This window comes from Diadema setosum, chromosome 14 (assembly GCF_964275005.1).
Source record: "Diadema setosum chromosome 14, eeDiaSeto1, whole genome shotgun sequence".
Lineage (NCBI taxonomy): Eukaryota > Metazoa > Echinodermata > Echinoidea > Diadematoida > Diadematidae > Diadema > Diadema setosum.
The window spans coordinates 31,250,740-31,278,105 of NC_092698.1; the positions used below are offsets into that span (position 1 = coordinate 31,250,740).

Below are 27,366 nucleotides of genomic sequence, written 5' to 3' on the forward strand. Positions count from 1 at the left end.
CAAATTTTCATACTTGTTTGTCGGCGTTTCGGATCGTTCTAATTTATTACTGCTGTAGTTGTTAAAATATGAAAGGTCGTTACACACTGGGTGTGGATTCACTGTCGTCCGTCTGCCATCTTTATTCCCCCTCAATTGGCGACGATTTACTTCGCCGTTCTTATCGCGCTGGAAATGTTAGGCTGTATGTTCTGCACGGCTTTCGATGTGCCTGCCTTGCCGTGTGCCTTTTGTTGTCGGGTTTTTGGGGTCATTTTTTGGCCGCTTTCTCGACAAACTGATGGTCTACACTTTCTTAGCAGACGGATTGCAAGACATAGTCCCTCTTCCTTTGTTCTATACAGCCCAATCTTATATTGGGTTATCCCAAATGGCTTTCTACTGTTCATAAATAAGCCTAATTCTGACTTGCCACCACCAGATTTACCATATAAGTTTGCAAATCCAAATTCATGGATGTTGTAAGATTGCTACTGCACTTTTTTTTTTTTTTTAACCACATTGTCGTCTATCCATCATGATCCATAGATTTGTTTCTTACTTTAGCCTTTGTTATTTTTTTTTTGTATTCCATGTCAAGGTGAATATAACCAGTTGTTAGTACTTGTATATAATTATATATGTCCATTTCATTCAGTCAATTATCGACATAGATCAAACTTTCCTAGTAAACACAAGGCTTAATTTTTTCGTGCTGCCTATCATCGCCATAAGTTGCATTCCCACATGAAGGTACAGGTCTACTTACTCAATTTGTATATTGTAGAGTCTGATATGTATACTTTAACAGGCTAGCACGTACAAGAGAGAATTTGTTATTCTGACTGTTCTTAAAGATCTTGAAATACATGTAGATTGAAGAAATGGCCAAGGGGGGGGGGGGGGGACGAGGAGTATTTGAAATGGCTATGGTGCACGGTGTAACACAATCATAGAAGGCAACCCTACATTGTATAGCATACTTGTTAGAGCGCCAACTTTACCACATAGTGTATGCAGTATTCAACCATCACATGTTGAGCCTATGAGAATGACTCATTCATACATTGTACTTAATTATTTTCATGGTTACGGATTTAATGGGGATACTTGGGATTTAATAGATGCTGAATTTCAAATCATTAGCTCCCATGTGATTTTATGTCACTTGTTATTGAACTTGCTTGGTGTCTATAGAAAAATGAAATATGTGAAGGAGTTTCAGAATATATCATTAGAGTTTTTCGTCTTATTCTTCTGGTGCCCTGTTACTTCAAGATAATTCTATGCAAATATGGCATCGATGAACTTTATCGCAAAACCATGTGTATCCAGTGTATGTCAGATACATCATGCTGTTGAATACTGCTTACAGACCATAGCATTCTCAGCTCATAATTATTGTAAAGATATTTCGATATACTGTATTAAATGTTAATTCTGTGATAGCATGAAATTACATAAGACATCCAATGTGCAGTATTTTTTCTCATATTTGTAAGTTGTTTAATATGCATTCTAATTACTCTGACAAAAATACTTCAGAACTGAATATGTGCTTTGTTCATGTATAACTTATATCTTCCAAGTAGGTATATAATCGAAGGTCATTAATGATCAAATACATTTTATCAAAGCTTGGTTGTGCAGTTCTTGATTTGATCTGTATAGCTCTACACAGATGGCATGAGCTTTAAAACTGGCAATATTTTGAGAAAATACATGATTTTTGTGTTTGATCAGAGCAAGATCAAGAAACAGGTCAAAAAAAATATTTTTGGGGACGGATTAAAAGGAAGTCAGTGCAGTGGGCATCATTGGCTCTTTGATTACTTGTACAAAGCATATTACAGAGTGTGTACATAAAAGTCTGTTCTCCTCTAGGGTGGGTGCAAGCAAATGTGAAAACTGATCAGATATTATGCTGTTTTTGGTACCATGGGTACCAAATAAAAATCAGCCGGTTTGTTGAATTATTTATTTATGAATTTATTTTTAGCACTGTACCCTGGATTTCCAGAAAATGGGTGATAGTAATTTTCTAGGGCTTTATGGAAGAAAATTTCTTGCAACAATGAGCAGCATTACATGTATAACATCAGTGCTCATCATGCACTACACGGATGCTCTCGGTGTATTTGACACACAGACAGCAGCACCGCACTAACTATACACAGCCCTGTAGCTGTACACTTGAAGTGTCGTGTGCTTTGCTCAGCGTCTGGTCGGGCTTACGACCGCACTATGCATTACCAGTCCATGGAAGATATAACAAAAGAAATCATAGGACAAGCTCTTGGGCTGAAATGGTCTCATTTTGAGTTATTGTTTAAGATTGTGATAGAAATGTTTCGGATATATATAAAAGATATTGTTACTATGATTATGGTAAAAAAAGAGTTATAACAGACCTAAATTGGCATTGGGATCATTCTCGCAGATTACTTAAGACTTGGCCGCCATAATTTACATAGCAATAAGCAGCTGTACATCTTACAAACATGAGCTGGCGCTACACAACACTATAGCCCGGGGTATGATGGTACAGTGTACCTCGGGGTACGATGTACACATCAAGTATGATATGAAAGAAAATGAGCAAAGAAAATGCGATCTTGTTGGAATCCCATTTTCTTTGCTCATTTTCACTTTAGATGTGACAGCACGATATTCTGTGACTATGTATGAATAATTCCTAGCCAGGTGTGGAACTTGTCAATGATGGTGTAAATCGTATGTGTACAGTCAATGTTTCTTAAATTTCAAGAAATTGATCAAAACTTTTACACTGCCAGGTTATGACAGAGTTTTGTATGCATGTACACTGTATAGACCTTGTTCAAGTGTAAAGCAGGCTGCTGCAGTCAGTATAGTATGGTGCAGAACATTCACTAGTGCGAGCAGTCAATTGTGACTATCATTATATCTGTAACTTACAGCAGGCAGACTTGATAATGTTTTTCTGTTCATCAGTATGGAGCGAAGCAGGCATTTTGCCAGCCATGGAATGATTGAAGAATGTGTAGAAGTTGGTTGGAATGTTTGAGCTGTGACCTCATCGCTGGTGGATGGAGGGTTGGGGTCAGGATTTTCTAGAGTTTCTCTCATGTGCATGGGGTACACATGCATAGAAATTACGGATATTCTAATATCTCCTTTGGAGTTCTAACTTCAGCCAATTCAGAGTAATTCCGTACATGTAGGGCCTTATACACTGAAGATGATGATTTTTGATTAACTGTATAAGTGATAAATGAGGATTTTGTCATGTAGTGGTGTTGATGAGCACTGCTATTAAAAATAAGTGGGGCAATAGTCAAAACTGTCCAATATTTTAAGCCTTTGTTTTGAAACAGATGTATTCATTCTTCAAATTAATATCAACATATCAATTGTTCATTTCTTTGTTTGAAAAACCATATCGCCAGTTCTGTGGTGATATTCCATGCAAGTACATATTAGTTTGTAAGTGTCCATACAAATTGACATTCGTCAAAGGAAGGGGGGGGGGGGGGGAGAAGGAGTTTGGAGCTCTCCTTTGCCCCTGGAGATACAGAAGTATGATACATTGTTTAGGGATTGGAAATAATCCCAGCATCAAACTGAACTATTATGACTGAAGTCTGAACTCACAACTACTTTGTCTGTGGTCAGATGATTGCCCACTGGCAATATCTTGAACTTGAAGATCTAACATCTCCGCGTCATCACAAATAATCAGTGTTATTACTAAAGCAGCTATGTTTCTGTGTTGTCAGGCAGTATGGGCACTATTGTCCACCTCACTGTACAAGCTATTCTTTATTTATAAGAACATCAGATTGATGTGCAAACTGTCAACATTTGTATATCTGATGAGAAATATTTCTCAGTTTGTTTGTTTGTTTGTTTGTTTTTGCTTTGTAATTTTTGTTTCCACTCTCATCAAGATGCTCTATGAGGAGTTACGAGTGTCACAGTGACTTCTGGCAAAACTGATCACATGCATGATCCTGATGTTTGCTTTGTGCACACACATTCGTGTACAGTTTAAACAAGATTTTTTTTTTTTTTCCAATGCAACATGATATAATTTCATGTTGTGGCTTACCCAACTGATATAGTGCTTCATTTCCCTCTCTTGCTCTCATTTAACTGCCCTGTTTGTAAGGGAGAATGAATGTGAATTGAGGGAATTAGTGCTGTGCTGATAGAACACTATCCATTCAAAAGTTCAAAAGTTCACATCCATTCAAAAATTATGAATTTTTAAATTTGTGGTGCAGTCGTGGCTGGATCAGAAGACCACATAATTGTATAGCACTTTATGATGTCGTGTATAGAAATGATAGAAAACATAAAGAAAATTCAACATATTTTCACTTGTCTAGCACAATGAAAGAGCACTTTACATACCTCTTTCAGAAAGCAGACTGGGATAATATTACCCTTAACTATGTATTGTACCAGGTATGCCATTATCAAGTCCAGGGAATCATCATCCAGTAGTGTGTGCACTAAAACTGTAAAAATTAAAAGCTTTGTAACAAATTCTCTGATTTTCCTCAAACTTTGTTACTGTTTTCTACTACATTGTACTAATATTGCTGCATTCACCTGCGTATAACTGCAGCTACAAATGTAAGACTTGGAACCTTGCTGTCACAGATATATAAATGTACAATGTACAACTGTGTAACTGCAGTGTTGCAAAATAGGGCGTATAACCAGCATTTGACAGTTGCTCCATGCTTCCTTTGGGCTTGATACAGTTTAAAAAAAACAAACAATTGTTAGCTTACTGATACCACTTCACAATGTTATGATTATGGATATAATGACTGTACTTTTAGGAGTAAAGAGTGTGTATAATATTGAAATCAACCGAAGAAATAAAAAATTCAAACTTTGTTGACTTTAATGTAACTGTATTCTATTGATGTCCAATTGGTGTCAAAATCATTACACCCCACCCGCCAAAAAAAGTTTCAAAATTATGCTGTCAATATCAAGATTATTATCAAGTCGACCTCCTCAGAAATCAATCATGTATGGGTACTTACGAAGTATATTCTAAAACGAAACAGGTTTTCATGGATTTGAAGTACTGAGTGTTCATTTTGGACTGCAATATTTGATTGCTTCATTTCTACACAATATCTCACACACACATTTAGCATTTACATGACTATCGAGTTCAGATTTTTCAAACTAGAAGCATTTTTAAACAGCTGTGCCTCTTTATCTTGGAGCAAACACTGCTTCAAACAGATGTGATGTCAGGTATTCTTAAAACACCCTAAGTTACCAAGAATGTGCATGCATGAAGGGGTCATTGTTTAGTTTGTACTCTCTATCTGCAATGAAAAGTTCTTTAATATTTTGTTTCCTCCATTGGTTGCAGCCCACATTAGTGTGCAGTCTACTGGCACTGGAGTGTTAAATTGTTTTCATAGACAAATGAATACCAGGGTAAGTAGGCTTCAGTTACAGAAGAGATACCATGTACCATCCTGTGTACGCTTGATGACTTTGTTATTATACACCTTGGGTACAAACAAGTACACATACATCTTGAATGCTCATACTGTGTCAAGCTTGCTACACATATCTACCTGTCTACAGAATACCTCTTGAGCCTTTCTTGGGATAGGATTTTGACCTTTGATCCCATGGCAGTAATGTTAGGATACCCTAGGACGTCTGACCAGCCCTTACATACATTGGTGCAAGCCCAGTAGAATGGAATCCTATTCATTTCCCCTTTTCACTTGAGCGGGCTAGGCAATGGCTAGTGACAAAGGAACAGTCCTGTTGGAAAGTGTAATCTCTCTTGTATTGTTACACTGGAGTTAGCAGTAAATGTGTCCATGCTTCTGTGGGCATTTTATAGTCATACCAGTTTGCTGTTACGTAAAGGCAGCACGTTACAGAAATGTAGTCACTCTATGCAGTGGACAGAAATGTTGAATGGACTTAACAATCAGCTAAAACTTGGTGTCTACATGTAGTGCATGGTTAGGGGTCGTGATGATTTGGATGTACAGTATATGATCATCCATGTACTGTAGTGCAATTATTACAATGAAATGTAATGTAAATTAAAAATAGGTACATGTATATATCAGAAAAGAGTATTATGTAACAACCAAAATTGATTGCCTTCAAGGTGCAAAGTGAATGACTATCCCACTACCTGCTGTACTCACCCCCATAAGAAAATAACAGGGTGTGGATGCAATCTTGAATAAAAGTTGAAGCTGAATTGTGTAGTGTTGCTTTTCAGCTTGACCCTACAAACATTACTACAATGTACAGCATGCAGATTTCCATGTGCATTATTAGTGTAAATTTGTCTATCAGTCTATGAAGGTGCTGATAATCATTTCTTTTCAGAGATTTACAGTTTTGGGACTAGAGGCATTAAAAGTTTTCAGCATGGTGCAGAGACCAATAGATTGGTCTACTAAACATGTGAAATCTATGGATGTTTTTTATGTCCTGACGTAGTACCGAGCTACACATGTGTTTAAATTCTATTCTCCACCCCACATTTGCATTAAAAAATATTCACATTCTACAGTCTTCTGAAAAGTACTTGCTCTAGCTGTTAGCAACCATAAAATGCACTCTAGACTGAGTATTCCTATGATTTGGTTGTTGAATGTGGCAAACTGCATTTGATATTACATTTATATGACAATATTATGTATTTTAGTATTGTATAGGCATGCTACATTGTGTATGCTGTGAAGAAGATGATTTTAGATTAGAAAACAAAAAATCTATGATTTATGTTGATCATCAATGGAGTGAGTGCTATGAGTTATACATTGTATTGTTGGATATTGATACAATAGCAGATTAAGTAGCCATATAGTAGAGAGAAAATGATTGCTAAAACTCAAACAAAATTATTATAGCTTCATACAATGATTGTGAACCCAGATTCACAATCTGAAGTTCAAGGCCATACAGTATGTATGTGATCACATCAATAACTTGCTTAATTGACCCTTTGTGTGTGAATTTACAGGCACCTGGGGATGCCTTTCTTGTTCAAAGGAATTAGAGAATGGCATGAGATAATGTGAACTAATTTGGTATCCAGTTACATTGCACAAATGCTGTATTCAGGTGTAATTTTGTACAAATTGGAAGGATGGATGAAAGGGTGCCTCCGCATCGACATTAGGAGCTGTTGAGACTGGATCCTCTGTGTTCTTGCATGAAAGACTTATGTTCCACTATTTACATTGTACATGGTGCTCTGAATGTCACATACACATGTACTCGTACATGGTATGTTACTATTGAAACTAGTCAAATGTAGGATGCTCCAAAGTAAAAGCATGATCAATTGGCTGGCATTCTGGCATACTCCGCAACAGTGTTGCTGGTAACGAAACAACTTTTGCTTTTCCTTTTTCTTTTCCTTTTTTCAATTGATCTCTTCATCTGACATGGTGGGCTACAATGAAATCTTATTTGATTGAATTTGCAGTCGAAGTCGAAGCAGCAGCTCTAGGATAAATTTCTGCCCAAAGGAAAAGGTTGGAGGACCTTTTCACAAAAGTCACAGTTCCCAAATGTCAAATTTAGATGAAACGTGAATGAGAGTAAGTCTGATCTCGGCCCAGCTCTCTCAACACAGATATCGTAGGTACATGTCGATCTTGGCCAAATTGTTTGCAGAAGAAGCTGACAAGCAAGTATACAGTCATCTGTGCCATGCATTGTGCCGTACAAATATCAAACAAGAATGCATCGAGAATGAGCTTCTTTGACTTACCATTGGAAAGTGCCCTGTTGAAGTCTTACAACTCTGGCACTGGAACTTGGGTAGAGTGTTCCAAAATATGAAATGATTATTTTTTTTTTCCACATCTACCTAGTACCTTGCCAAGGTTCTGTAATGAAATAAAGCTTGAACTAGGACATTTCTTCCAAACAATAATCTAGAGTGATGTGTTGTGTGATACCTCAGTTGCTTTTGTATATGTTCTCTTCTTTTCATAAGGATCACTATTTCCCAATTGTGTGGGGAAAAAAAAATAGACATCTCATGATTGCGCACAGTACAGGTAGAACTCAACAATATTTCAGAATATTGTGAAGGACACATAATGTGATCTTGTATATATGGACAAAACATTGTTTTTCATTATTCGGTAATGAGGGATATTGGTTTATGGTTTTTGATTAAGCTTAATGAAAATCTGTACAATTTACTCAACATTCAAGAGTTTCACCTTCTTTTACAGCTGTATCCCAGATGATCCAGTAGTTTGTATTTTCCATTTGTAAATTGCAATTTAATTATGGATAGAAATGGTAGTGATTTTCATCCAATCTTCTTTTGTTATGTTTCATTGTATGAATGAAATTAAACTTTATTACCAAAAGTAAATTCTTACAGAGTAAGCAATTTGGACTTTGTATAGAATTGCAAAACAACATCGCCATTATGAGTGAGAGCATACATTGTTTGTAGATTCATGGGGCACACTGACAACAATACTTTACCTTGTGGATTCATGAATGTGGCAGCCATTACTAGGCAAAGGTTATATGAGAGCCAGATGGACACTGAGACCATTTGTATCATACTAGACTCTACAGCGAATGTGTGCATGAACATACCAGCACAAGAATATTCCAACTGCCATAAGAATGGCTACAAGTTTTATTCGTCGGTTGATTTCCAGATCAATTCCCAAACAGGGAAAAACAGGATGCTATGAGGCTGGAGAAGAAAAAAAGAAAAAGAATAGACAGAGATAGCTAGAGAGAGGAAAAAAAAAAAAAAAAGAGAGAGAAAAGGTAAATTACGCGACACACAAAGGCAGTGCTAAACATTTGAGTAATTCCAATATCCTGCCAGTTTCAGTTTCTGATTATGATCTATTATGTATAGTATTGTTTGTATGTACAGATACGAGCAGGGACAGATGGGGAATAGAAGAGAAAAGTGGGTAGGAGATAGATAGAAAGGGAGGAATAATACTTTACTTCCCTCCATCTGTATGGAGCATGTAGGGCCTATGAAAGACACATGTCAAAATTCATCGGGCGTGCGAGAGAAAGCGAGCAGTCTCAATTACCGCTGAATGGAATATTTTATGACCAGGTGAAAAAAAACAGGCTGGAATTATTCTTGCTGCTGCCCTGCAACCCAATGTCTCTATCTCAATAGGGAGATAAGCCAACATTTCGTTGTGCATTCTTGCGTAGTGCATTTCCGAGGGGAGAAAGAGAAACGAGGGAGAGAAGGGGAGAGAGTGACTGTGATTATAATAAGCTACGACAATTGCTTTTTTGCATTTAACCTCCCCGGGCTGTGTTTTGCCATAATAGCGCGACACAAAGCCTTTCACTGCAAGTATTCATTTAGACATGACCATGGACAGATAGATATCCAGCTTAAGACACTTCATTCCTATCAGCTCACCGCAGTAGAAAAAACGTGAGTATGGTAGAGTCATTATGAGTGTGTTGTTTGTTAGCTTCTATGATTCATCATGGAAGGTAGTGCAAATGCTAATAGGTATTAGATTTGTCTTTCCGTGTTCTGTTGCGGTAGAATGGTTCACTGAAGAATGTCAGTTTATCCTGTGTGCAATGCTTACATTCATGCTGAACTACTGTACTGAGTTGCTCGTCTTCAAGTATCAGTATCACACTCATACTTTACTGCAACTGTGTAGTTTGTTCTACTCTTCCCTTCCTTCTATTGCAACTTCTTTTGGAGCAACGTACTAACTGGCAATGATGAAGATTATCTTTATCATTCTGTAGAATAATCAAAGCTATACATCCCAAGGAATTTTCTTTGCGAAATTTCTAATATTTTGCACAATGTTACTGCTAAAACTTAATGAGTGCATTCTCTTGGTTGACCGTGCTGTGTAGTATGACTGCAGAGCATGGAGGGGCTACAGCCTGCAAACCAACTTGGCCTACCCGTAAACTACAGTGGACTGGGCCTCAAACTATAGACCAATGGGAAAGCAGCCTTATTTGTTTCCTACAAGCTTGAAGTTCACTCTGGAAAAGTTCAGTTCTGAGACTGGAATTGTCAGCTAGGCCGACCTACAGTGTTTTGTGTGAATTAGATCTTGTGGTGTCCTGCTTCATTCCGTTGTACATACAGTACATACACTTGCGATTGAACTAGTTCAGTGAGTATAATATACAGTATGCCACTTGCACAAACGTACAATGTAAAACGAAAGTGTGAAATAGATATTCAATGAGCAGAGATTGCACTGCTTGTAGTCACTTCTGTAAGTTGCTCTGTGCTCACTCACTATGTACATCTGTAGAAATGAGTGGTTGGTGTAACAATTGCATGTTGATTGCTGATAGTTCAAATAGATATAAGGATATACATTGCAGCAGAAGGTATTTTATGTGTTTGCCTACAGATTGATGGTCCCTAAACCAGCTATATACAGTTCTGTATGTGTGGCAGCTTCTAATTTAACACATAAATGAATATTATGTGCCCTGTTCAATGCAGTAAGTTACTGAGTGCCAGTACAAGCAGTGTTGGCGACAAAGGGTGAGTGCTTGCGTTGTATGGAAGCTTTGCTTGGCCAATTGGGTAGTAGGGAAAGATCAAGATGGGGTCTGGTGCGGTCTTGAGTGACACTTGGGTAGAATTTTAAGCAGTTGGTTTATGGAGCGCTGTGCAGTGCAGACGCTCTGCCCACTGAGTAGACAAAAGATACGTGTGATCAGGTAGAGAGAGAGAGAGCCTAGCGAGGCAGAGAAAATAAGCTGATAAATTATTACCAGGCCTTGTTGAATGATATAAACATGCAGAGAGAGAGCAATGGGTGAGGGGCATTGTGTGTGTGTGTGTGTGTCAGTGTGTGTGTTGTGTATTTGATGATGTAAAAAGCAAATTGGACTCCCAGATCGCGCTCCATCCTAATTATGTACGTGCGGGCAATGGAGAGAGAGAGATATATCTCATTATGCACAAACTTACTGCATCCAGTCTATTATGTAAACATCGAATGGAATTCTTGGTGAGGCAGGCAGCATACTTCATGAATTACAGAATGGCAATTGCTCAGCACAAAAAAGAGGGGGTGTATTCTATTATGCGACAAAGGATTCCACTTTGGTCCCCCTTTCTTTTTGAGGGGGATGTGTGTGTATGTGTATGTGTTGCATTTAACCTTTGTGATTGTGTGTATCATTGTGCCCAGGTTCTTGCATAAACATGTTCTGTGTACCGTTTGACGTGCAAAATGTAATTGTAGTGACTGATGTACGGGGAGTTGACACTGAGCAGGTGTAGCGCATCTTAATGAATCGCCAGTCAGGCTTCGATGAAGGGGTTGCGCGATAGACTGAGTCAAGTTGGCATTCCTTGACAAGCCAGCCTTTTCAGGGTGGAAGCCATCTTGATTGTCAGCAACAATTCCCCGTCTTGGGCCGAGTGGATTTTGTTTGGCAACTTTATTGCCGTTATCGTTTGTATCTCTTCTATTAGGAGATGGTTGTATAAAAAAAAAAGGTTTTATTTATAGCACACTGCTTTTAAGAACAACTTTGTTGATTTCATTTTCAGAGTGATGAGCTGATTGAAATTTTAGAACCTTTCCTTACATTAAGGTTTATATGGGGCAATTTTTGTATGACATTGTCTTTTGTAGTAGTACTGAAAATGTTGAAAAGTGTAGAGATTTACATCCCCCCCAAAAAACAAAACAAAAGTAAACCCACCCCTCCCCCCCCCTCAAAAAATAAAAATAAAAACAAACTCCAAAACAAACCAAGAAGACTGTGAAAGAATTGACTCCATCTGGATAATTTCAGACCTTAGCTTCTTCTGGATCTCAGTGTAGGCAGCTACATGTAGGCATCCTACAAATTTATCTCTCTTTTGCAGCTGGTTGCAGGTTTACTTTTAAAAGCAAGTAAATGTCATGACTCCAATTATTCCATTGTTGTTATCAGAACAATTTGACTTTTATTGATGCACAGTGCACGTGAGAAAACAAATCTGATAATTGCAAGTGTGTTCTCTTCTCAAATCTTATGCAAGTGAATAGGGATAGGATATTTTCAAAGTGACCATAGACTCTAAAAACAAAGAATTACATAACAAGGAAGTTGAAATTGCTTGGGTAATTACCGAGGAACAATACATGTGATTTCATGACTATAAGTCAAATATTCCAGTGATATATGGGGTTGTTTTGTGGAATGTAGGAAGTGAGTACCTTGGTTGTCATGGAAAGAAGTGTTTTGGCTTCTTTGAAGCAAGCATTAGTCACTTAAAAATGACATTGTTTACCATAAGTGCAGTACCAATGTCTCAGTGCCCACCACTGCTGTAATGAAAAATGAGACAACAATACAACTGATAGTAGATGAGACTTAAAGGGATGGTATAGTTCTAATTGAGATAGGGATTCAGATTTTAATTTTTTGCGAGATAATTAGAAATCACTTAGATGAAATATTAAAGAGCATGCAGTTCTGAGAGGAATTAAAAGTTTATTTGATGAAAATTTGATTTGAAATGGTTGAGAAATCCAAAAACAAAGATGTCCTAATAAAAGGTCAGACCCACCTTTTATTAGGACCACCTTGTTTTGCTTTGTTTTTGATATCTCGGCCATTTGAAAACCAATTTTTATCAAGTAAAGTTTTAATTCCTTGTAGAATTGTGTGCACTTTAATATTTCATGTACTGTACATTTAAGTGGTTTCTAATTATCTCTCAAAAATTAAAACCTGAATCCCCATCTAAACCAAATCTACCTGTATACCATCCCTACCCTAAAATTAAGTTTGTTGAATAGAACCAGTAAATGGGAGGAACAAGATATTGAAAGTTTGACTAAATTCTGATTAAAAAAATAAGAAAAATATTGAATTCTTAAAGGTTTGACCTATCAAATAGATATCGCCATTCCTGTGATGTATCATGTGAGTTCACCTTCCATTTGCCTTAGGCATAAAATTCTATAAAACGTTCCTTAGTTGGGGGGGGGGGGAGTGTAGGGGTTGTTGGAATATGTTGTTATCTGTGCAGGGGAGGTATAGGAATATTTACCATATGTTGATGAAAGTTATTATTCATCCAGTCGATGTAGATTTGAGACGAATTATGAATCGAAGAACTGGAATTTAAATTACGTTTTTGATTAATCAGCGAAACGTTGCCAAAAACGTAAGTTAAATTCCAGTTCTTCGATTCATAATTCGTCTCAAATATGTACCATAATTGCATGAGTACATATACAATTGGAAATTTATTGGATAGGATAATGAAAATGCCTGATTTTATAGTACAGAGCAAATGCAGGGTGTTCTTGTGAGTGGCATCATGGAATTTGCTGATTTGTGTTATATTGATCACAACTTCAAAATATCATAAGTTACCGTACTTTAGTTTTGAACAGAGTATGCTCAATGTATATTTCACTATACTACTCTTCTAATTTCTCAGCTTCTATTCACAGAAATTAATATTCAGGATGGACCCATTTCTGTCATGTGAGACCGCAATATATACCAAAATGTTATGACTGCGAAAGCGAGTCTACCCCCACCCCAATTTGTGAAGAGCTGCGTCATGTAATGATAGTTTATTTAAGAGACATTTTGTATTTCGTATCAAAGAATGGCCATTCAGAAACAAAATGAAACATTTATCTTTCCCCTCACGTGTGCCAGGGGCATAGCTAGTTTGAACTTTAATGAGGCACTTGATTTTCTCATGCCAAGTGCTCTGTGACTTCAAACTGTGTGGGCTCTTTCAAAGGTTTGCTAAAAGCCTTTACATTTGTATCAACACTAATTTTGGTAACTTTGACAGGGCTGCCAACTATCACACAGTCAGTGTGAGACTCCAGCAACTCATCTAATTCTAATTGTCTTACTTTGTACTCTGCTTTTCAAATGAATTCTCCCGCTGAACACCAGAAATAGAAAGTAAAAAAACTAAGTAAAAAGTAAAAGTCTCCAGAATACATTACCTGATCATATTGCAAACATTCAATATGCCCAAGCCCAAAGTTTCAAGAGTCTCCTGCAGGCGCATCAGCTCAGTGTATATGTTGAAATCGTAATTAAAGTACACTTATATGCACCAGATTGTACTATATAAAATGCAGAATTGTCAAACCTCCCAACTGTGTGTGTGTGTGTGTGTGTGTGGGGGGGGGGGGGGAATAACTTCTTTCCACTGCTTCAATCAATAGGATTTGTCATTTCAGCCCTGCTTTGAACAATCCAACCCTCTGAAAACTCAAACAAGCTACAATGTACATTCATTGCATACATTAGTTGTTGCTACGTCGGGCAAGCTGTCAGGTTGTCAAGAAGAACCACTGTGAAATGGACATGCACAAAATTTAAAAGTATTGTAATAAACCGGACTATTCAGCAAAGCAGTTGTAGAGGAATGTGTTTTTTCCTTGATATACACAGTAGTAGGTTAGTAATGAGATGCTGTGTATAACACCAGTGAATATTAGATATGAATGCTTAGATCACTTGTTAAAGGGCAAAATGGTTGTTGTTCACTGTTCAAATCAGAATCATGTAGCATCCACAGCTCTGTTTGAATACTACTTTCAACCAAGTCCTGCACGACTTGATCGCCATGGAACTCTGCATGGGTATCAGCCATCAACCAAGGTATTATGTACAACTTGTATTGTAGTGCCTACAAAATAGGTAATTACACAATTTCCTGGTGCTGAATACTCCCCTGTGTTGTACATTTGTAATGATTGCATGATACTGCAGTACATAACCATGGTCTGTCTCCCTGTCTTTCACACAGTCTTTCTTCTCTCTCACACTCCCCTTTTTCGTGTTCAGTAAATCAATTTGTAGTTTCCTCCGTTTCCAGTGGTGGACCTCCTGTAATCATTTATGCCCACAGGACTGCTTGAGATTTGAGCGTGTCATAGGACAGGGTGCAGTTTGCGTGGCCATTAGGGGCATTGCTATCCTGAACATACAATGTGAAGAAACACACACACACACACTTAGCTCACACCCAGCTTTCCTATATAAGCTGTATAAAGGGCATGCCATGACTATACCACTATTCCCAACACTAGATAAAGGCTTTCAGGGAATGTATGTAATTTATATTCTCGGAGCTGCCTGCCCCTGCTGTACAGATATCTCTCTTTTCAGCTGCCATGTTTATTTTACATGACCTTGCTGATCCTGCAGATGAGAGGAAAAATAAAGGCACACAAGACACTTGATTTGACCTGCGTAGCTCCCATTGGGGTATTATATTTTCTATGTGACTGATAGCTGTTCCCTTATGTTTGTTAGTGCGCTGGCATTTCCTCTTTCATGAAATGAACACAGCTTGTTGCAGTGTAGTTACACTGTATTATGAAAAGACTGTGGCAGATGTTCATTGTTTGATTCTGCATGTAGTGTAGTGCTTTATGAAGAGCTTTGCAGACAATTGAAGGCATTGATAACTCCATGGTAGTTTCCCCCCCCCCCTCTCTTTCCTGTATTGTAAGCCCTGAGAGGCATACACATAATATGCAAACTGCTAAGACAGAGCAGGTCTCTCACAAGACCCACTTTGGCTGGGAACCATTGCGACAGTAAACTTTACAATATTTAGGACCTTCTCAAACTTGCAACGTTACCACATTTGTAATTGAAAAATCTCAATATCAAGTCTTGTCACTGTAATAAACAATCATGTGTGCAGTTGACTGATCAGTCTGCATACACTGTACAGCTTCACTGTAGGCCTACTGTTGTATGAATGTTATGTAACAGCCAGGGGAGCTGATTTCAATCCTCATTTTACATGGGACAGCAGGGAATTATCTTAACCCATTGAAGACGAGTCTTGAGTATACTCAGGTAGGTGTCTATGGGAAATGCATGTTGTAGCAAAATCAGCCCGTCCTTAATGGGTTAACATGGAGCTGAAGCTACACCTGTATGTGACAAAACAAAGTTTTCATTGTTGACGATTCTCACTGCAAATTGCTACAGCAAACTTTGTGTAAAGTTTGAAGAAAAAAAAATTAATGACAACAAAGAAACACAACAAAAATCGGTGCATTTGGAACAGTTGCCTGGCAACTTTCACTGTAATGTCTAGAGTTGTCTAAAATTACAGTTTTTTCACTTTTAATGTGAATTGCCCTGAAGAAGTAGAACAGTGAAAGCAGCAGAGCCCCTGTACCTGTAAAGTGTAAGGGCAAGATCAGATAATCGGATCAAACATGTGACAGTAAATTTGTGGAATCAGCGCAAAAATTTCCTTCATAGCTATTGACACCTCACATTGAGCCACACACTTGAATTGTGCAATGGCATTTCTGTGCTAACATGATGAATTAATTTTCTTTTATGGACTATTGATAGTGCTCGCGAATAATACTTGTACATATCAATTTAGCCCTGTACATTGTGAATGTGTATAGTTGCATTAAACATGCTGTACCTGCTTTCTGCTCTATTTCTCTCTGCTGCTTTGCATTTCCTCATGACTTTAAGTTCTAGAGATTTTTTCTTTCATTCCAAATTCTACTCATTCTTGACCATGAAATTATTGACTTTTGACCCCACCCCTCTTCCAAAGAAGTTTTCTTTCTTTCTTTTATTTTTCCAAAGATGATACATCATACACCACAAGACTTGTAGCTCCTAAAATGTGAGTCACATGCACAAATGGTATATTGTGTACATGTCCATTCAATTCAGCTTGTTCACAAAAGTTCATGTATTGTTGTCTTATTCATATTGTACCATTGGGAAACAACTGCTTTTTCTTCCTATTGGTTCTAGGTTTGAATGGGGTAAGGGATGGGGGTATAGAAGGGGAGGGGATTGAACCCACATTGCAGTATATCACAAAATTGTGCAGGGGGGTGGCCAATCATTTGCAGCTTCCTTGCAGATACAATGTACATGTAGTTGTATACTTGTAATGTCTTCACTGAGCACCATTGGTTCCCACCTCACTTTTTTGTGAAAACCTTTAGGTATACATGGTAAATTCTATTATAACTAAAAAGAAATGTCCTAGCACATATTGAATAATTGTGTGTGTGTACCCGGTATACATGTACAACACATGGTATATTATGTAAATTCAGTTGGCATGTTTTACTGTATGTATGTTATGAATGAAAATTATGATTCTAGTTTTAAGGACAAATAATAATAATAATAAAAAAAGAATACACACAAAACTTTTTTCAGTGAAAGTCAGTACATGGTATTATGAAATCTGCAAACACTTGTGTAAAAGAGAAAACTAATACCTCAAAAAGTATATAGATATCAGGCTATACAAGTGTATTTAAAAAGAAAAAATTATCAAATTTTATTGCTTTTCCTTTGATTGAGAAAGTATTTTGCAGTGTTTAATATGGATTATCGTTTTAAATTTGGAGATGAATAGGAAAGTTACTAAAGATTGTAAGTCATCCTATGAAAGTTATGTGACTGAGGTGCAGTAACACAAAATATTAACCCTTTAGCAACTGAAGATTCTGTACATAATGGCCTGTGGTCCCCTGGAAGGTACAGCAGTATTGCTCTCATTTCGACAACTCTGTAAATGTTTAGCTCATTGCATGTTCATTATTGTCCAGTTTATTTGAATGTCTATTAAGACTATTCAAAGAGAATGGTGTGTCTCAGAATACTTCTGACATACTTTTGTTGACCTTTGACCTCTTTCAAATTACATCAAATTATACTATATGAAAAAAAATAATGCATAAAACTAAAAAAAACAAACAAATGGATTGGCGTTTTCGGGTGTTTTATGGAGTAATAAGACGGGCAGTTTTGGGCATTTCAGTTGCTAACGAGTTACGGGTATCTGAAGTCATTACAAGCATTTTACTTTTGCACCCTGTAATCTCTGGCACTGCACAGACTAGTTGCACCTGTTATGAGTTGAGGCATGATACTGATGGACTTGTGTGCACTGTGATTTTTAAAACCATGAATAGAGCATTATGTGTGATCATTCATTAGACCTCTGATCCCTCTTCCCCTCCTTCACTCCCCATTCATTGGAATCCATGTTGCCTCTCTCAGTTTTGATGGAGAAATTACACAAGATACTATCTAGAGTTGTTCATATACAGCAGCTACAAGAACACTACTAGCATTTCCTCCCTGAGTCATGAGCTTCTTGTAAACACCCAAGTGTGCATCAGTCAGAGTATTGACTCTCATGCCCCATTCCCCCTTGCTTTCCGAGAGAAGTCAAACCAGTTTTAATGCCCCATTCCTGATTGTTCGTACCATGTCTGATGATTCAGGTAAGTATTTTAAAGGTTATTTTGCAAATTCATGCAAGATGCCTTCAAAGGTCACTAGAGTATTCAAGTGTTTTAAAAGTGCTCGCCTCAATGCAGCTACAGTGTAGACTGAAAACTTAAATTCTTGCGATTAACATCAAGACATTGATCACATATCATTGTGATATTTTCATGGTTTTACTCTATAAACCTTTTATTTCATTAGATGCCATTGGTAACAAGATTCACTAGCTAAAGACAATTATGCAAAACCAAACAAAAAAAATAAAAGAACAGGCATTTACACTTTCCTCCTTCAGAAGGTCAGTTCTATTCAATATATTCAATAAATGGATGTTTTTCCCTGGGCATATGTACAATGTACATACAATGTACATGTACGCTGTAGTAACAGGCTTTTCATTTACCTGTTCCAAAAATCAGTACTTAGCCAGTTTAGCTGAATACATGTATGGGCTGTCCAGTCATCTTGTACAGATTGAAAATGAAAACAAATTAAACAAACAAAACTTTTTTTTTTTCCTTCTGCTAAATCTGATAATTAGTTTTTGCTATATGACAGATTCTGTATCGATATTGAATAACAACTTCATATGGAATTTGATTTTTGGTTGGAAGGTGTACAAGAAAGCTCAGCCTAGAGAACGGTCTTGTTAGGCTTGTTTGTTGGTTTCTTCAGTGAAAATATGTGCTTTGTTACCTTTGGGAGAGGAGGGAGAGATATTCATTCAGCAAGAGAAAGCTTGAATGTTGGAATTGAGATCACCTCATCTTGCAGACATACCATACTGAAGTACAGATTTCAAGTTATGACCAGGAAATGGTGTATGAACTTTCAGCTTGGCAGGGAAGTACAGTACCTCAAGAAGAACAAGAGGAAATGAATGAATGTATGAATCTCTCTTACTTTCCTTGTCTTTAAAATGTGGTTGGCCATTTGATCTGAACCTTGGCAAGCTTCAGGATCGTGTGCTTCCGTGCAATATGTAAGCTGTTAGGGTTTGCCAGAGGCACACCATTGAATGATGTACATAGCCGTGTTGTAGTACTTCTGCTGAAATCTTTCCCCATGATGAAAACACCACATGGAGACATGGTCGAAAGGTTATCGACCCTTCATTTTTTTTCCCCCCACAAGTTGAGTTCCTCCTTTGTGCTTTCCTCTCGTAAAGGATGTCATAACTCCTAAGAAACCTGTCCCATTTACAGCAGTACGCAAAGCTAATAGCGTCTTTTGATAATGGTAACAAATCTAGATTATACTTTTGCGGGTGCCTATCCATCAGCGCTCACCCCTCATACTGAGAAGGCTTGCTCAGTATTTACCAAACAAGCAACAACTAAATGCATGTGTACTGCTTCAAGACATTTCAATACATTGGAACAGTTGCATTAATTTCTTTCTTGGAATATTGAGGTGCTTAGGGGAAGAACATCTGTAGATTTAAATTAGCCTTCTGAAATGAAATGACTGCATATGATATTGAAGTACTGACCATTTGACTTTGTCTTTGTCAACTAATGTTGGGGCGTACTGTTGTGGTTATCTTCAAAAAGGTATCATCATTATGTGATAGACTAGTAATATTGTGTGTGCATAGTCAGTGGAGAATACATGTATTGTATTTAAAACACAAAAACACTGTGATTCCGAGTTACAAGGTTTCTATTTCTGATTGGGAAATTGCCCCCTCCTCCCTTCTGATAATTTGCAGATGAAGGCGAACAACTGCCATTATATGCGTGGGAGCCCTGTAGTAGAAAAAATCTGGATTTGAACTCTTTAATGGGAGGTCCCAAGTTCAAATCCTGCTCGGGGCAAATGTTGTTCTCGGGGTAAATGTTCTCGGGGCTACAGTTGTAGATGTTTTACCCACAATGTCCTTCTTGACCCAGGTATAGAAATGGGTACCTGGCACCTTAGGTAGCCATTGATGATAGCAAGATCCTTTGGAAGAGCAGTGTTAAACTGAAGAGGGTGCAATAGATTATACCACATTGATATTCATCATCATCATCAAATCAGAAAGGTAGTTCACTATTTGCCAATTTACTAGAAATTGTGATGGAACCATTAATTCCAATGATGCAGACAGATGAAATATTAAAATTGTACATAAAGGTTGACACTCATACATTGTTAGAGTTAAATTTTTCAATTCAATTATGCTTTGTTTCCGTCAATGAAAGGAAATACATTACTGTAAAAGTGGATATTTTCGCGCGACTAATTTTTCGCGCTTGGCTGTGTAAGAAGACTTTCGCGTGTTTTTAATTCAGTGGAATCAAGACATTACGTACTGGAACATATGGCACGCAGAAATATTTGTGTTTTTTCTGGTTGCGCGAAATGCGCGAAAATTTCAACACCGCGAAAATTTCCACTTTTACAGTATACAAAGGGATACAAATATCAGTTCAACTGTTAGACAATTTGAAAGGACAAATCATGAAGTATAATACAAAATGTATTTATGAATATTGATGTAGTGAAAAAAGAACATTACACACCGTGCAATTGTAACAAAAACAAATATTGTAAATATGGCAGTGGAAAAGAGAGATCCACTGAAGAGCAAAGCTTGTAGACCATGGATGGTAAACCCCCCCCCCCCAAAAAAAAAAAAAAAAACCCAACAACAACAAAAACAACAAAAACAACAAAAAACAAAAACAAAAACCGAACAAACAACACCACAGAGAGAGAGAGAGAGACTGAGAATATAAGGGCAGCGATATACTGCTTGTGTAGATATATAAAAAGTTTGATACATAGTTTATAGAATAAAAGGGCTATGATATTTTTATGCCTACAGTGTTACAATGTTATACTAAAGTTAGTAAAGGTGTGTATACCTTCACACTTGTTTCCTTTAGCCCAAAGATTTTTTAAGTTATTAACAGTATAATCTTATTAAGATTTAATTTAATTGGTTGCTTCTAAATACAATAGTTTGTTATGACATGTCTCTTCATTCAAGACTAAAAAAAAAAAAAGAACTCCTTTGGCATGTGTATCTAAAATCTTGCATAGCACTGTCTGATTTTCCAGAAAGAAATCAAATCAAATCTGCATTGATTCAAGTTCTTAAATTGTGTGCAACTTTATAGAAGTATTTTTGTCAGTGACCCATTATTCATAAATGGCATCATACATGTAGTAAACATCCCTTGTAGTGCTACAAACTGGTCTTTTCTAATGTGCGCCTTCAATCATGTCTCTGAAAACACAGTTTATATGCATATTGTTAGAATTGGAAATAATAAAGATGAAGAAAACAAGCTGATGTGCTTGTTGGAATCACCATCAAACCAGGACATGTCTCCCCTGCCCTTTTGAATTTGCACAACTGAGAAAAGATGAGACTTTGTGGGATATTATTAGCTTTTGACTAAATTTTGTGATTTCATGTACATACAAGATCTTATGTCATGTGTGTTGTGCTGCAGTAATTTTTTTTAAAAATCATACTTGATTTGTGATGATTAAAGGGAACACGGAGAGGATAATGGATGACACAAACTGATCTGTTGTCGTTCACGAATAGTCGAGGGCCAAGCGTGGATCAGCCGTTGAATTGAGTCAGTGGATCTTTTCATGCCTGTAATTAGAGAAACGTGTGCGCAACGTTCATTGAGTTCCGTCGAGCAATTTATGCAGAGCACGGTGTTTTAATACCCCGTATATCTCCAAGAGGAAAGCCTGCTGTTCAGGATAGCCATGGTGTAGAAATTTGCTTGTGCCCATCAAAAACAACAACTAAACAGTAGAGTTATGTGTGTGGCACACATGCACCAATTTATTATACTTCCCCTGTACTACGGGCATAGTTGAGATTAACGAGATAGACCAATATGACAACCCAGTAAAAGATGAAGCATAAACGTACAAGTAATGTACATGGCTGGTGTGACCAACCTATACACCAGAGAACTGCATTGTTCAATGTACAATGTTTCACAATACACTTCTGTTTATTGGGGGACTTGCCATTGGCCTATTGTATTTGTGTAAAAACTGGCCATGAGTCTTTTGACGTAGTCTTTGTTTAATGGTAGCATGAGTACAGTCACTGACGTCTGTCTTGCTGTGCTCTGCATTGCAAGTTGCTTTGTCACTTGGTACTGATGACATTTCATGCTAGCTAGTCAGATATTCAGGCTATAAAAAGCCAAACCGTATAGACATACTATGTACACATGAGAGCTTCTCGTGGCCACAGCCCTAAGGTTAGTTGCAGATGTGTGTTATTCATTTATCATCTCCTCTGTCCAGCTTTAGACCCCCCCCCCCTCTTTCTTTTTCTATCTTCCCACGTGCAGTAAATCTGTTTGTGCTTAGGGTATGAAATGTACAGGATGGTTTGGCAGTAGGACATGTAATTTGCCACCCCTGTGAGTCACAGAGGTATAGGGAGATTTTCATGTTTTCTCGCTCTCTCCCACATTTCTCTCTCCTCCGTTTCAACGTCATTGTCACCCCCCTGCTTTGCTGTAAAGCTCTTTGTGTGGCTCTTTTTTTTTTTTTAATGGCATTAGCAGATATCGCCCTCTCACCCCATACAGCTCTCAGTGTCCTTACACCAACCCAGCCCTCTTTGTTTTTTGTTTTTTCTTGAACGGCAAGGTGCTTCTCAGCAGAAATACATATCTGTATGCTTGCTGGGACTTTGGGGGTTACTGATATTCACATGATCACCTTCAACCAGCACAAAAGTGGAAAACATGACCTTTTTTAGTTGATTCTCCTGGTTTTGACAGATGAACGTTTCATAAAGAATAATCTTACTCGTCGTTTGCTGCTATTGCTTAGAGCTTGTACCTTCAGTTCAGTTCAGTTCAATGACATTTATTTCCAGCAAACAATATATGAAGATACAACTAACAATGCAGTTATTTTAAACACACCTGAATTAGCATGCAGTGCAAGATCCGTCATGAAAAATAATTATTTCATGCAGAGTAGTGAAAGCAGTGCGGGTTGAATGTAGAAGTTTTTCTTTGCTTACATTGTACATTACATACGTTGTATGTATTCCAGGCTAGTGGAGGCATTCACATCAGTGTGAAAAGACCTGATCTATTCATTTTACTTTTCTGTTTTAGAAAAACACATTTCTTATTTACAGTTGTATTATGTTTGACATAGGCCTTGTGACTGTATCAAAGCTATGTCAAGCTGTTTGCCCTGCCTTTCAAGAGAGAATTTAAGAATAAATAGAGGATCTGATGTAATGTAGAAAAAAATATTGTGACTTGTGTTCTTGGACTTTGCACTTTTCATGTATACGTGGAGGAGTTTGTAGTCTCAATCCTCTGTCGTTACAGTCATAATAGTGCATTTTGGAAATCAGCGATTCCCCAGCAGTGGCAGCAAGAGGGAGCCCTCTCTCTCTGTCTGTCTGCCTCTCTTTCTCTTCTCTCCCCCTCTCTCCCTTCTCTCTCTCGCTCGAAACTGGCGAGGATGATGTCGAGAACTTGACGACGCACAAGAAGTATTGAACGGGGCTTTGAACCTCTGTGATTCCCAGTATACTAGGGTCACAACCAGCAGCCAGTTCAGTTTTAAGTCATAGCCAGTTTAGCCATTACAGGTTCTGTGTTAAGAGTAGGTTCCTTTCTGTCGTACTGTACATGTAGATTCAGGGTAGAAATATCACAATATGGAGGTAATTGTCACTGAGGAAGTTCAAAGTTTATCTATCATTGGCATGTATTGGACAAGTAGAATACCTTGAGGGAAATTGTGATAATGATTGCTTTGTGGGTCGCATCTATTCTAAATTCACAATGGTGGCTTGCTTTCTTGGTATAAAGAATAAGTCTTATATTTTCCCAGTATGAGCATAGTCATAATTGAAAATTTGATAAAAATTAAAGTCTCTACAAAGTCAGTGATATCTTTCTCTGTTTATCTGTAGTCTAGACTTGTGCTAAATTCCCAAGAAATAGTCTAAATAGTTTTCAAGGAAACAGAAACTTCAAGTTGAGGTATACTTGTGCCTCTCCAAATTCTTTCCCTTCGGCTTTTCCTTCTACCTAATATCAAAACAGTCCTGCAGTTTTTGGATGGCAAGTCTGCAGAAGATCCTAACACACAATCCCCTATGCAGAATGTGTTCTCATTTTGAGTTATAGTCAGCAGTAATGAAATAAACATCATACATGTGGAAAGGAGCATTCCAGGAAGTGACAGAACAGTGATAGTTCTTTAAAATGAACTCATTTCTCAAGCTCAAAATCTCATTTGCAGCTTTATGGTGTACAATCATGTACCTAAGACAGAGATGGTAGAAAAACAGAGAGCTGAGAGGACTGAATTTTCTTTGGTTTGACTTAACTGGATGTTTTGGTTTGATGTGGGAAAAAAACAACAACAAAGAGGCTGCTAAAAGTGAGATGAGACACTGGATTTCAGGCAAATTGACAGGGAGATATACATTGTAGTGCATTTATTTGCTTGTGGGAAACATTTGGCATTGGGGCTGAGTTACCTGGAGAAACCGTAACCGTGCATTCTAATTAGCAGGAGAAATATGCGACGCTGGCGAGAGATGGGATGTGGCGGGCAAGTGAGGGGAGAGCGCTGCCATTTTGATACAAAATCTAGACCATGAATGAGATGCGCTGCAATATTGAAGTGATATTTATCCGCAATTCGGAGCATGTTGGGATCCACTCCCGTCTGACGTGTCCCGTTTCCTCTTCACCGTGGTTCCCAATCAATCCCAGTGACAGTGCACATAATTGGGCAGCCTTATTCCGCTGCTACTTTGTGAAGTGCTTTTGGCATGCATGATATACCATGAACAGCTTGCCAAGTACAGTTGTATTATACAGATACAGCATACACGGTCAACCTATATTTCCCAAATTTGCAATTCCTACACTTTGACAAACAAGCGCACAAAATTATTGATAACCTCAAGAACCAATAACAAAGATACACATGACTACATAATCTTGTTATTTTTATGTCAAGTGCTTGTTTCAATTCTGTATTGATAATATGGCAGTAATCTGTACCATCATATTGAATAATTTCTTTTGTTCTTTCATTTGGCATTGCCTCACCTATAGCATCAATATTTTTAGTTTTAGAGAGGAATAGAAACTGAAAATTGTCAGGAAATGAAGGTGCTTGAGGGCTTTGTTGACCTTGTTCTTGGCTTTTTCAGTGTCTGAATTATCTTTCCTGTCCCATCAAAACCTATTTGATTTTGCAAAATTGGTAGATCAAGTCTTATGCACTAAAATAAACTCCAGCTACATTGTACAATACATACATGTATGTGATATATATAGAACTCTTCCACTATTAAGAGGGTCTACAGCCTGATTTAAAGTTTCCCTTTCCTTTTTCTTTCTTCAGTTTAGCTTATCACAGGTACAGCTTTCATGCTGCCTTTCAAGTGAAAATAGAAAGATGTGTCCTCAGTAGACTGAGGATGGTGGTGGTGCTAGGTTGGTGTTTGGGTGAGATGCTTGAGTAGCAAAGATGGGAAAGGGTGTTTAAGAAGTTGAATATTGATACAGTATCCACATGAGAAGCAAAAACATTCGCACATTTGCCGTAGCTTACAGGGGACACTCCTGACACTTGCACACGGAGTCTTCTGTTGGATGAGCTTCATCAATTATTCATCCCCACTTTACAGATGTCACACAAGACCTGTCCTTTCTCCGAGCGCAAACAGTGTCATCATAATTATTCACATGGGTTTGCAGAGAAAAGGCATCGATGTTTCACCCTCACCGGCCAGGAGCCCATATCCACTCTCACCTTCTGAAGTATTGTGTGATGATTCATAAAATGTTAGTCATTTTCTAACAAGCTCATTTTATTCTCTCCCCTCTCTCTATCTTCTGTTTTTTCCCCCTCTCTTTTCATGTGCAGCATGGAGCCAGCTGAAAGCTCTGCCCCTAAAAGTCCTTTAGGACTTGGGGCAGGATTCTTCGATTCAACGCATCTCCTTGGTAAGTTTGAAAAGAAAAGATCCATAAAATCTGTAGACAAGCCAGCAGTTTATGTACGTGCTTCCGGGGAAGAGGGTGGCAATGATTTGTTATCACTCATTGCGTTCTTCAGATTTTTCTGTTAAGTGTTATGATAAGTTTGCCACAATAAGTATGCTGTTCTCTTAACCTAGTGTTAGTCTCTTGGATGTGACCATTCATAGAGAACTTGCATATTGGTCAGTGAGTGAAGTAAATCAGGAAAAGAAATGTTTTCATATCAGCAGTGACATAATCAGAATGTGATCTCCATGGCCTGAAAAATGAGCAAGATTTATGTACTTCAGGGGGGGGGGGGGGGTATTTCATGAATCATTTTGTCTGACAGGGTTATCTGTTAAAATTTGCTGTCAGCCGATCAGACTCAAGGATTTCAGTAGCTTATAACAGTTTGTCAGAAAAAATACCTACGAAAATGTTTCATGAAATGCCCCCAGATGCATTGTGATATTACATGAAAGTTCAATTACATCTGTTTGGCCTGATGCTATATTTTGCTATCTTATGGCATACTTTTTTCTTTCTTTTTTTGTGGAGAATTTAATGAAATTTACAAAAAGAACCTATACTGTATGAGTGTACTGGTAGTTAAAAACATAAAAAATAACAGTGCACTTAAGAAATGTACTAGTGCTGAGCAGAAATCTGCTATGAAACAGTCTGAAAGAAAGAAAGAAAAAAACAAACCTCTGTTCAAGTTGACTGGAAATTCAAATCATACCTTACTGCTGTAAAATGAGTGAACAATAAAATGTTTTGTCAGTGAGATATTACATGCTCCTTTCAGTTAATTTTGTTATTGAAGTTGCTACCGATAATCTTTCATGTTTGTTTTATTGTGTCTTTTACGTATATTCTCCCAAAATGTCTTCACTCAATGGCATTTCAGTGGATAGATTCAAGAATGTGTTACATTATATTGCATACTATGTCAGCCATACAATATTCATATTGGCCTTTAGAATGGAATATTTGCTTTCAAGAAATAACATACGAGGTACATTGTATGTGTACATGCTCCATGGGATTTAAACTGCACAAACACAGCTCAGTGCATTTAACAAACCTTCAGTTCAGTTGCACATCA

At 37.6% G+C, this 27,366-nt stretch overlaps 1 protein-coding gene across 1 annotated transcript in view; it reads left to right on the top strand.

Moving 5' to 3' along the window:
• Positions 1-27,366, top strand: part of LOC140238159 (bromodomain adjacent to zinc finger domain protein 2B-like) — a 115,441-nt gene that overhangs the window by 1,245 nt on the left and 86,830 nt on the right. The window contains exon 2 of the mRNA XM_072318098.1: positions 26,161-26,240. Coding sequence (XP_072174199.1) covers positions 26,161-26,240 — 80 coding nt within the window. The remainder of the gene's footprint in view (positions 1-26,160; positions 26,241-27,366) is intronic.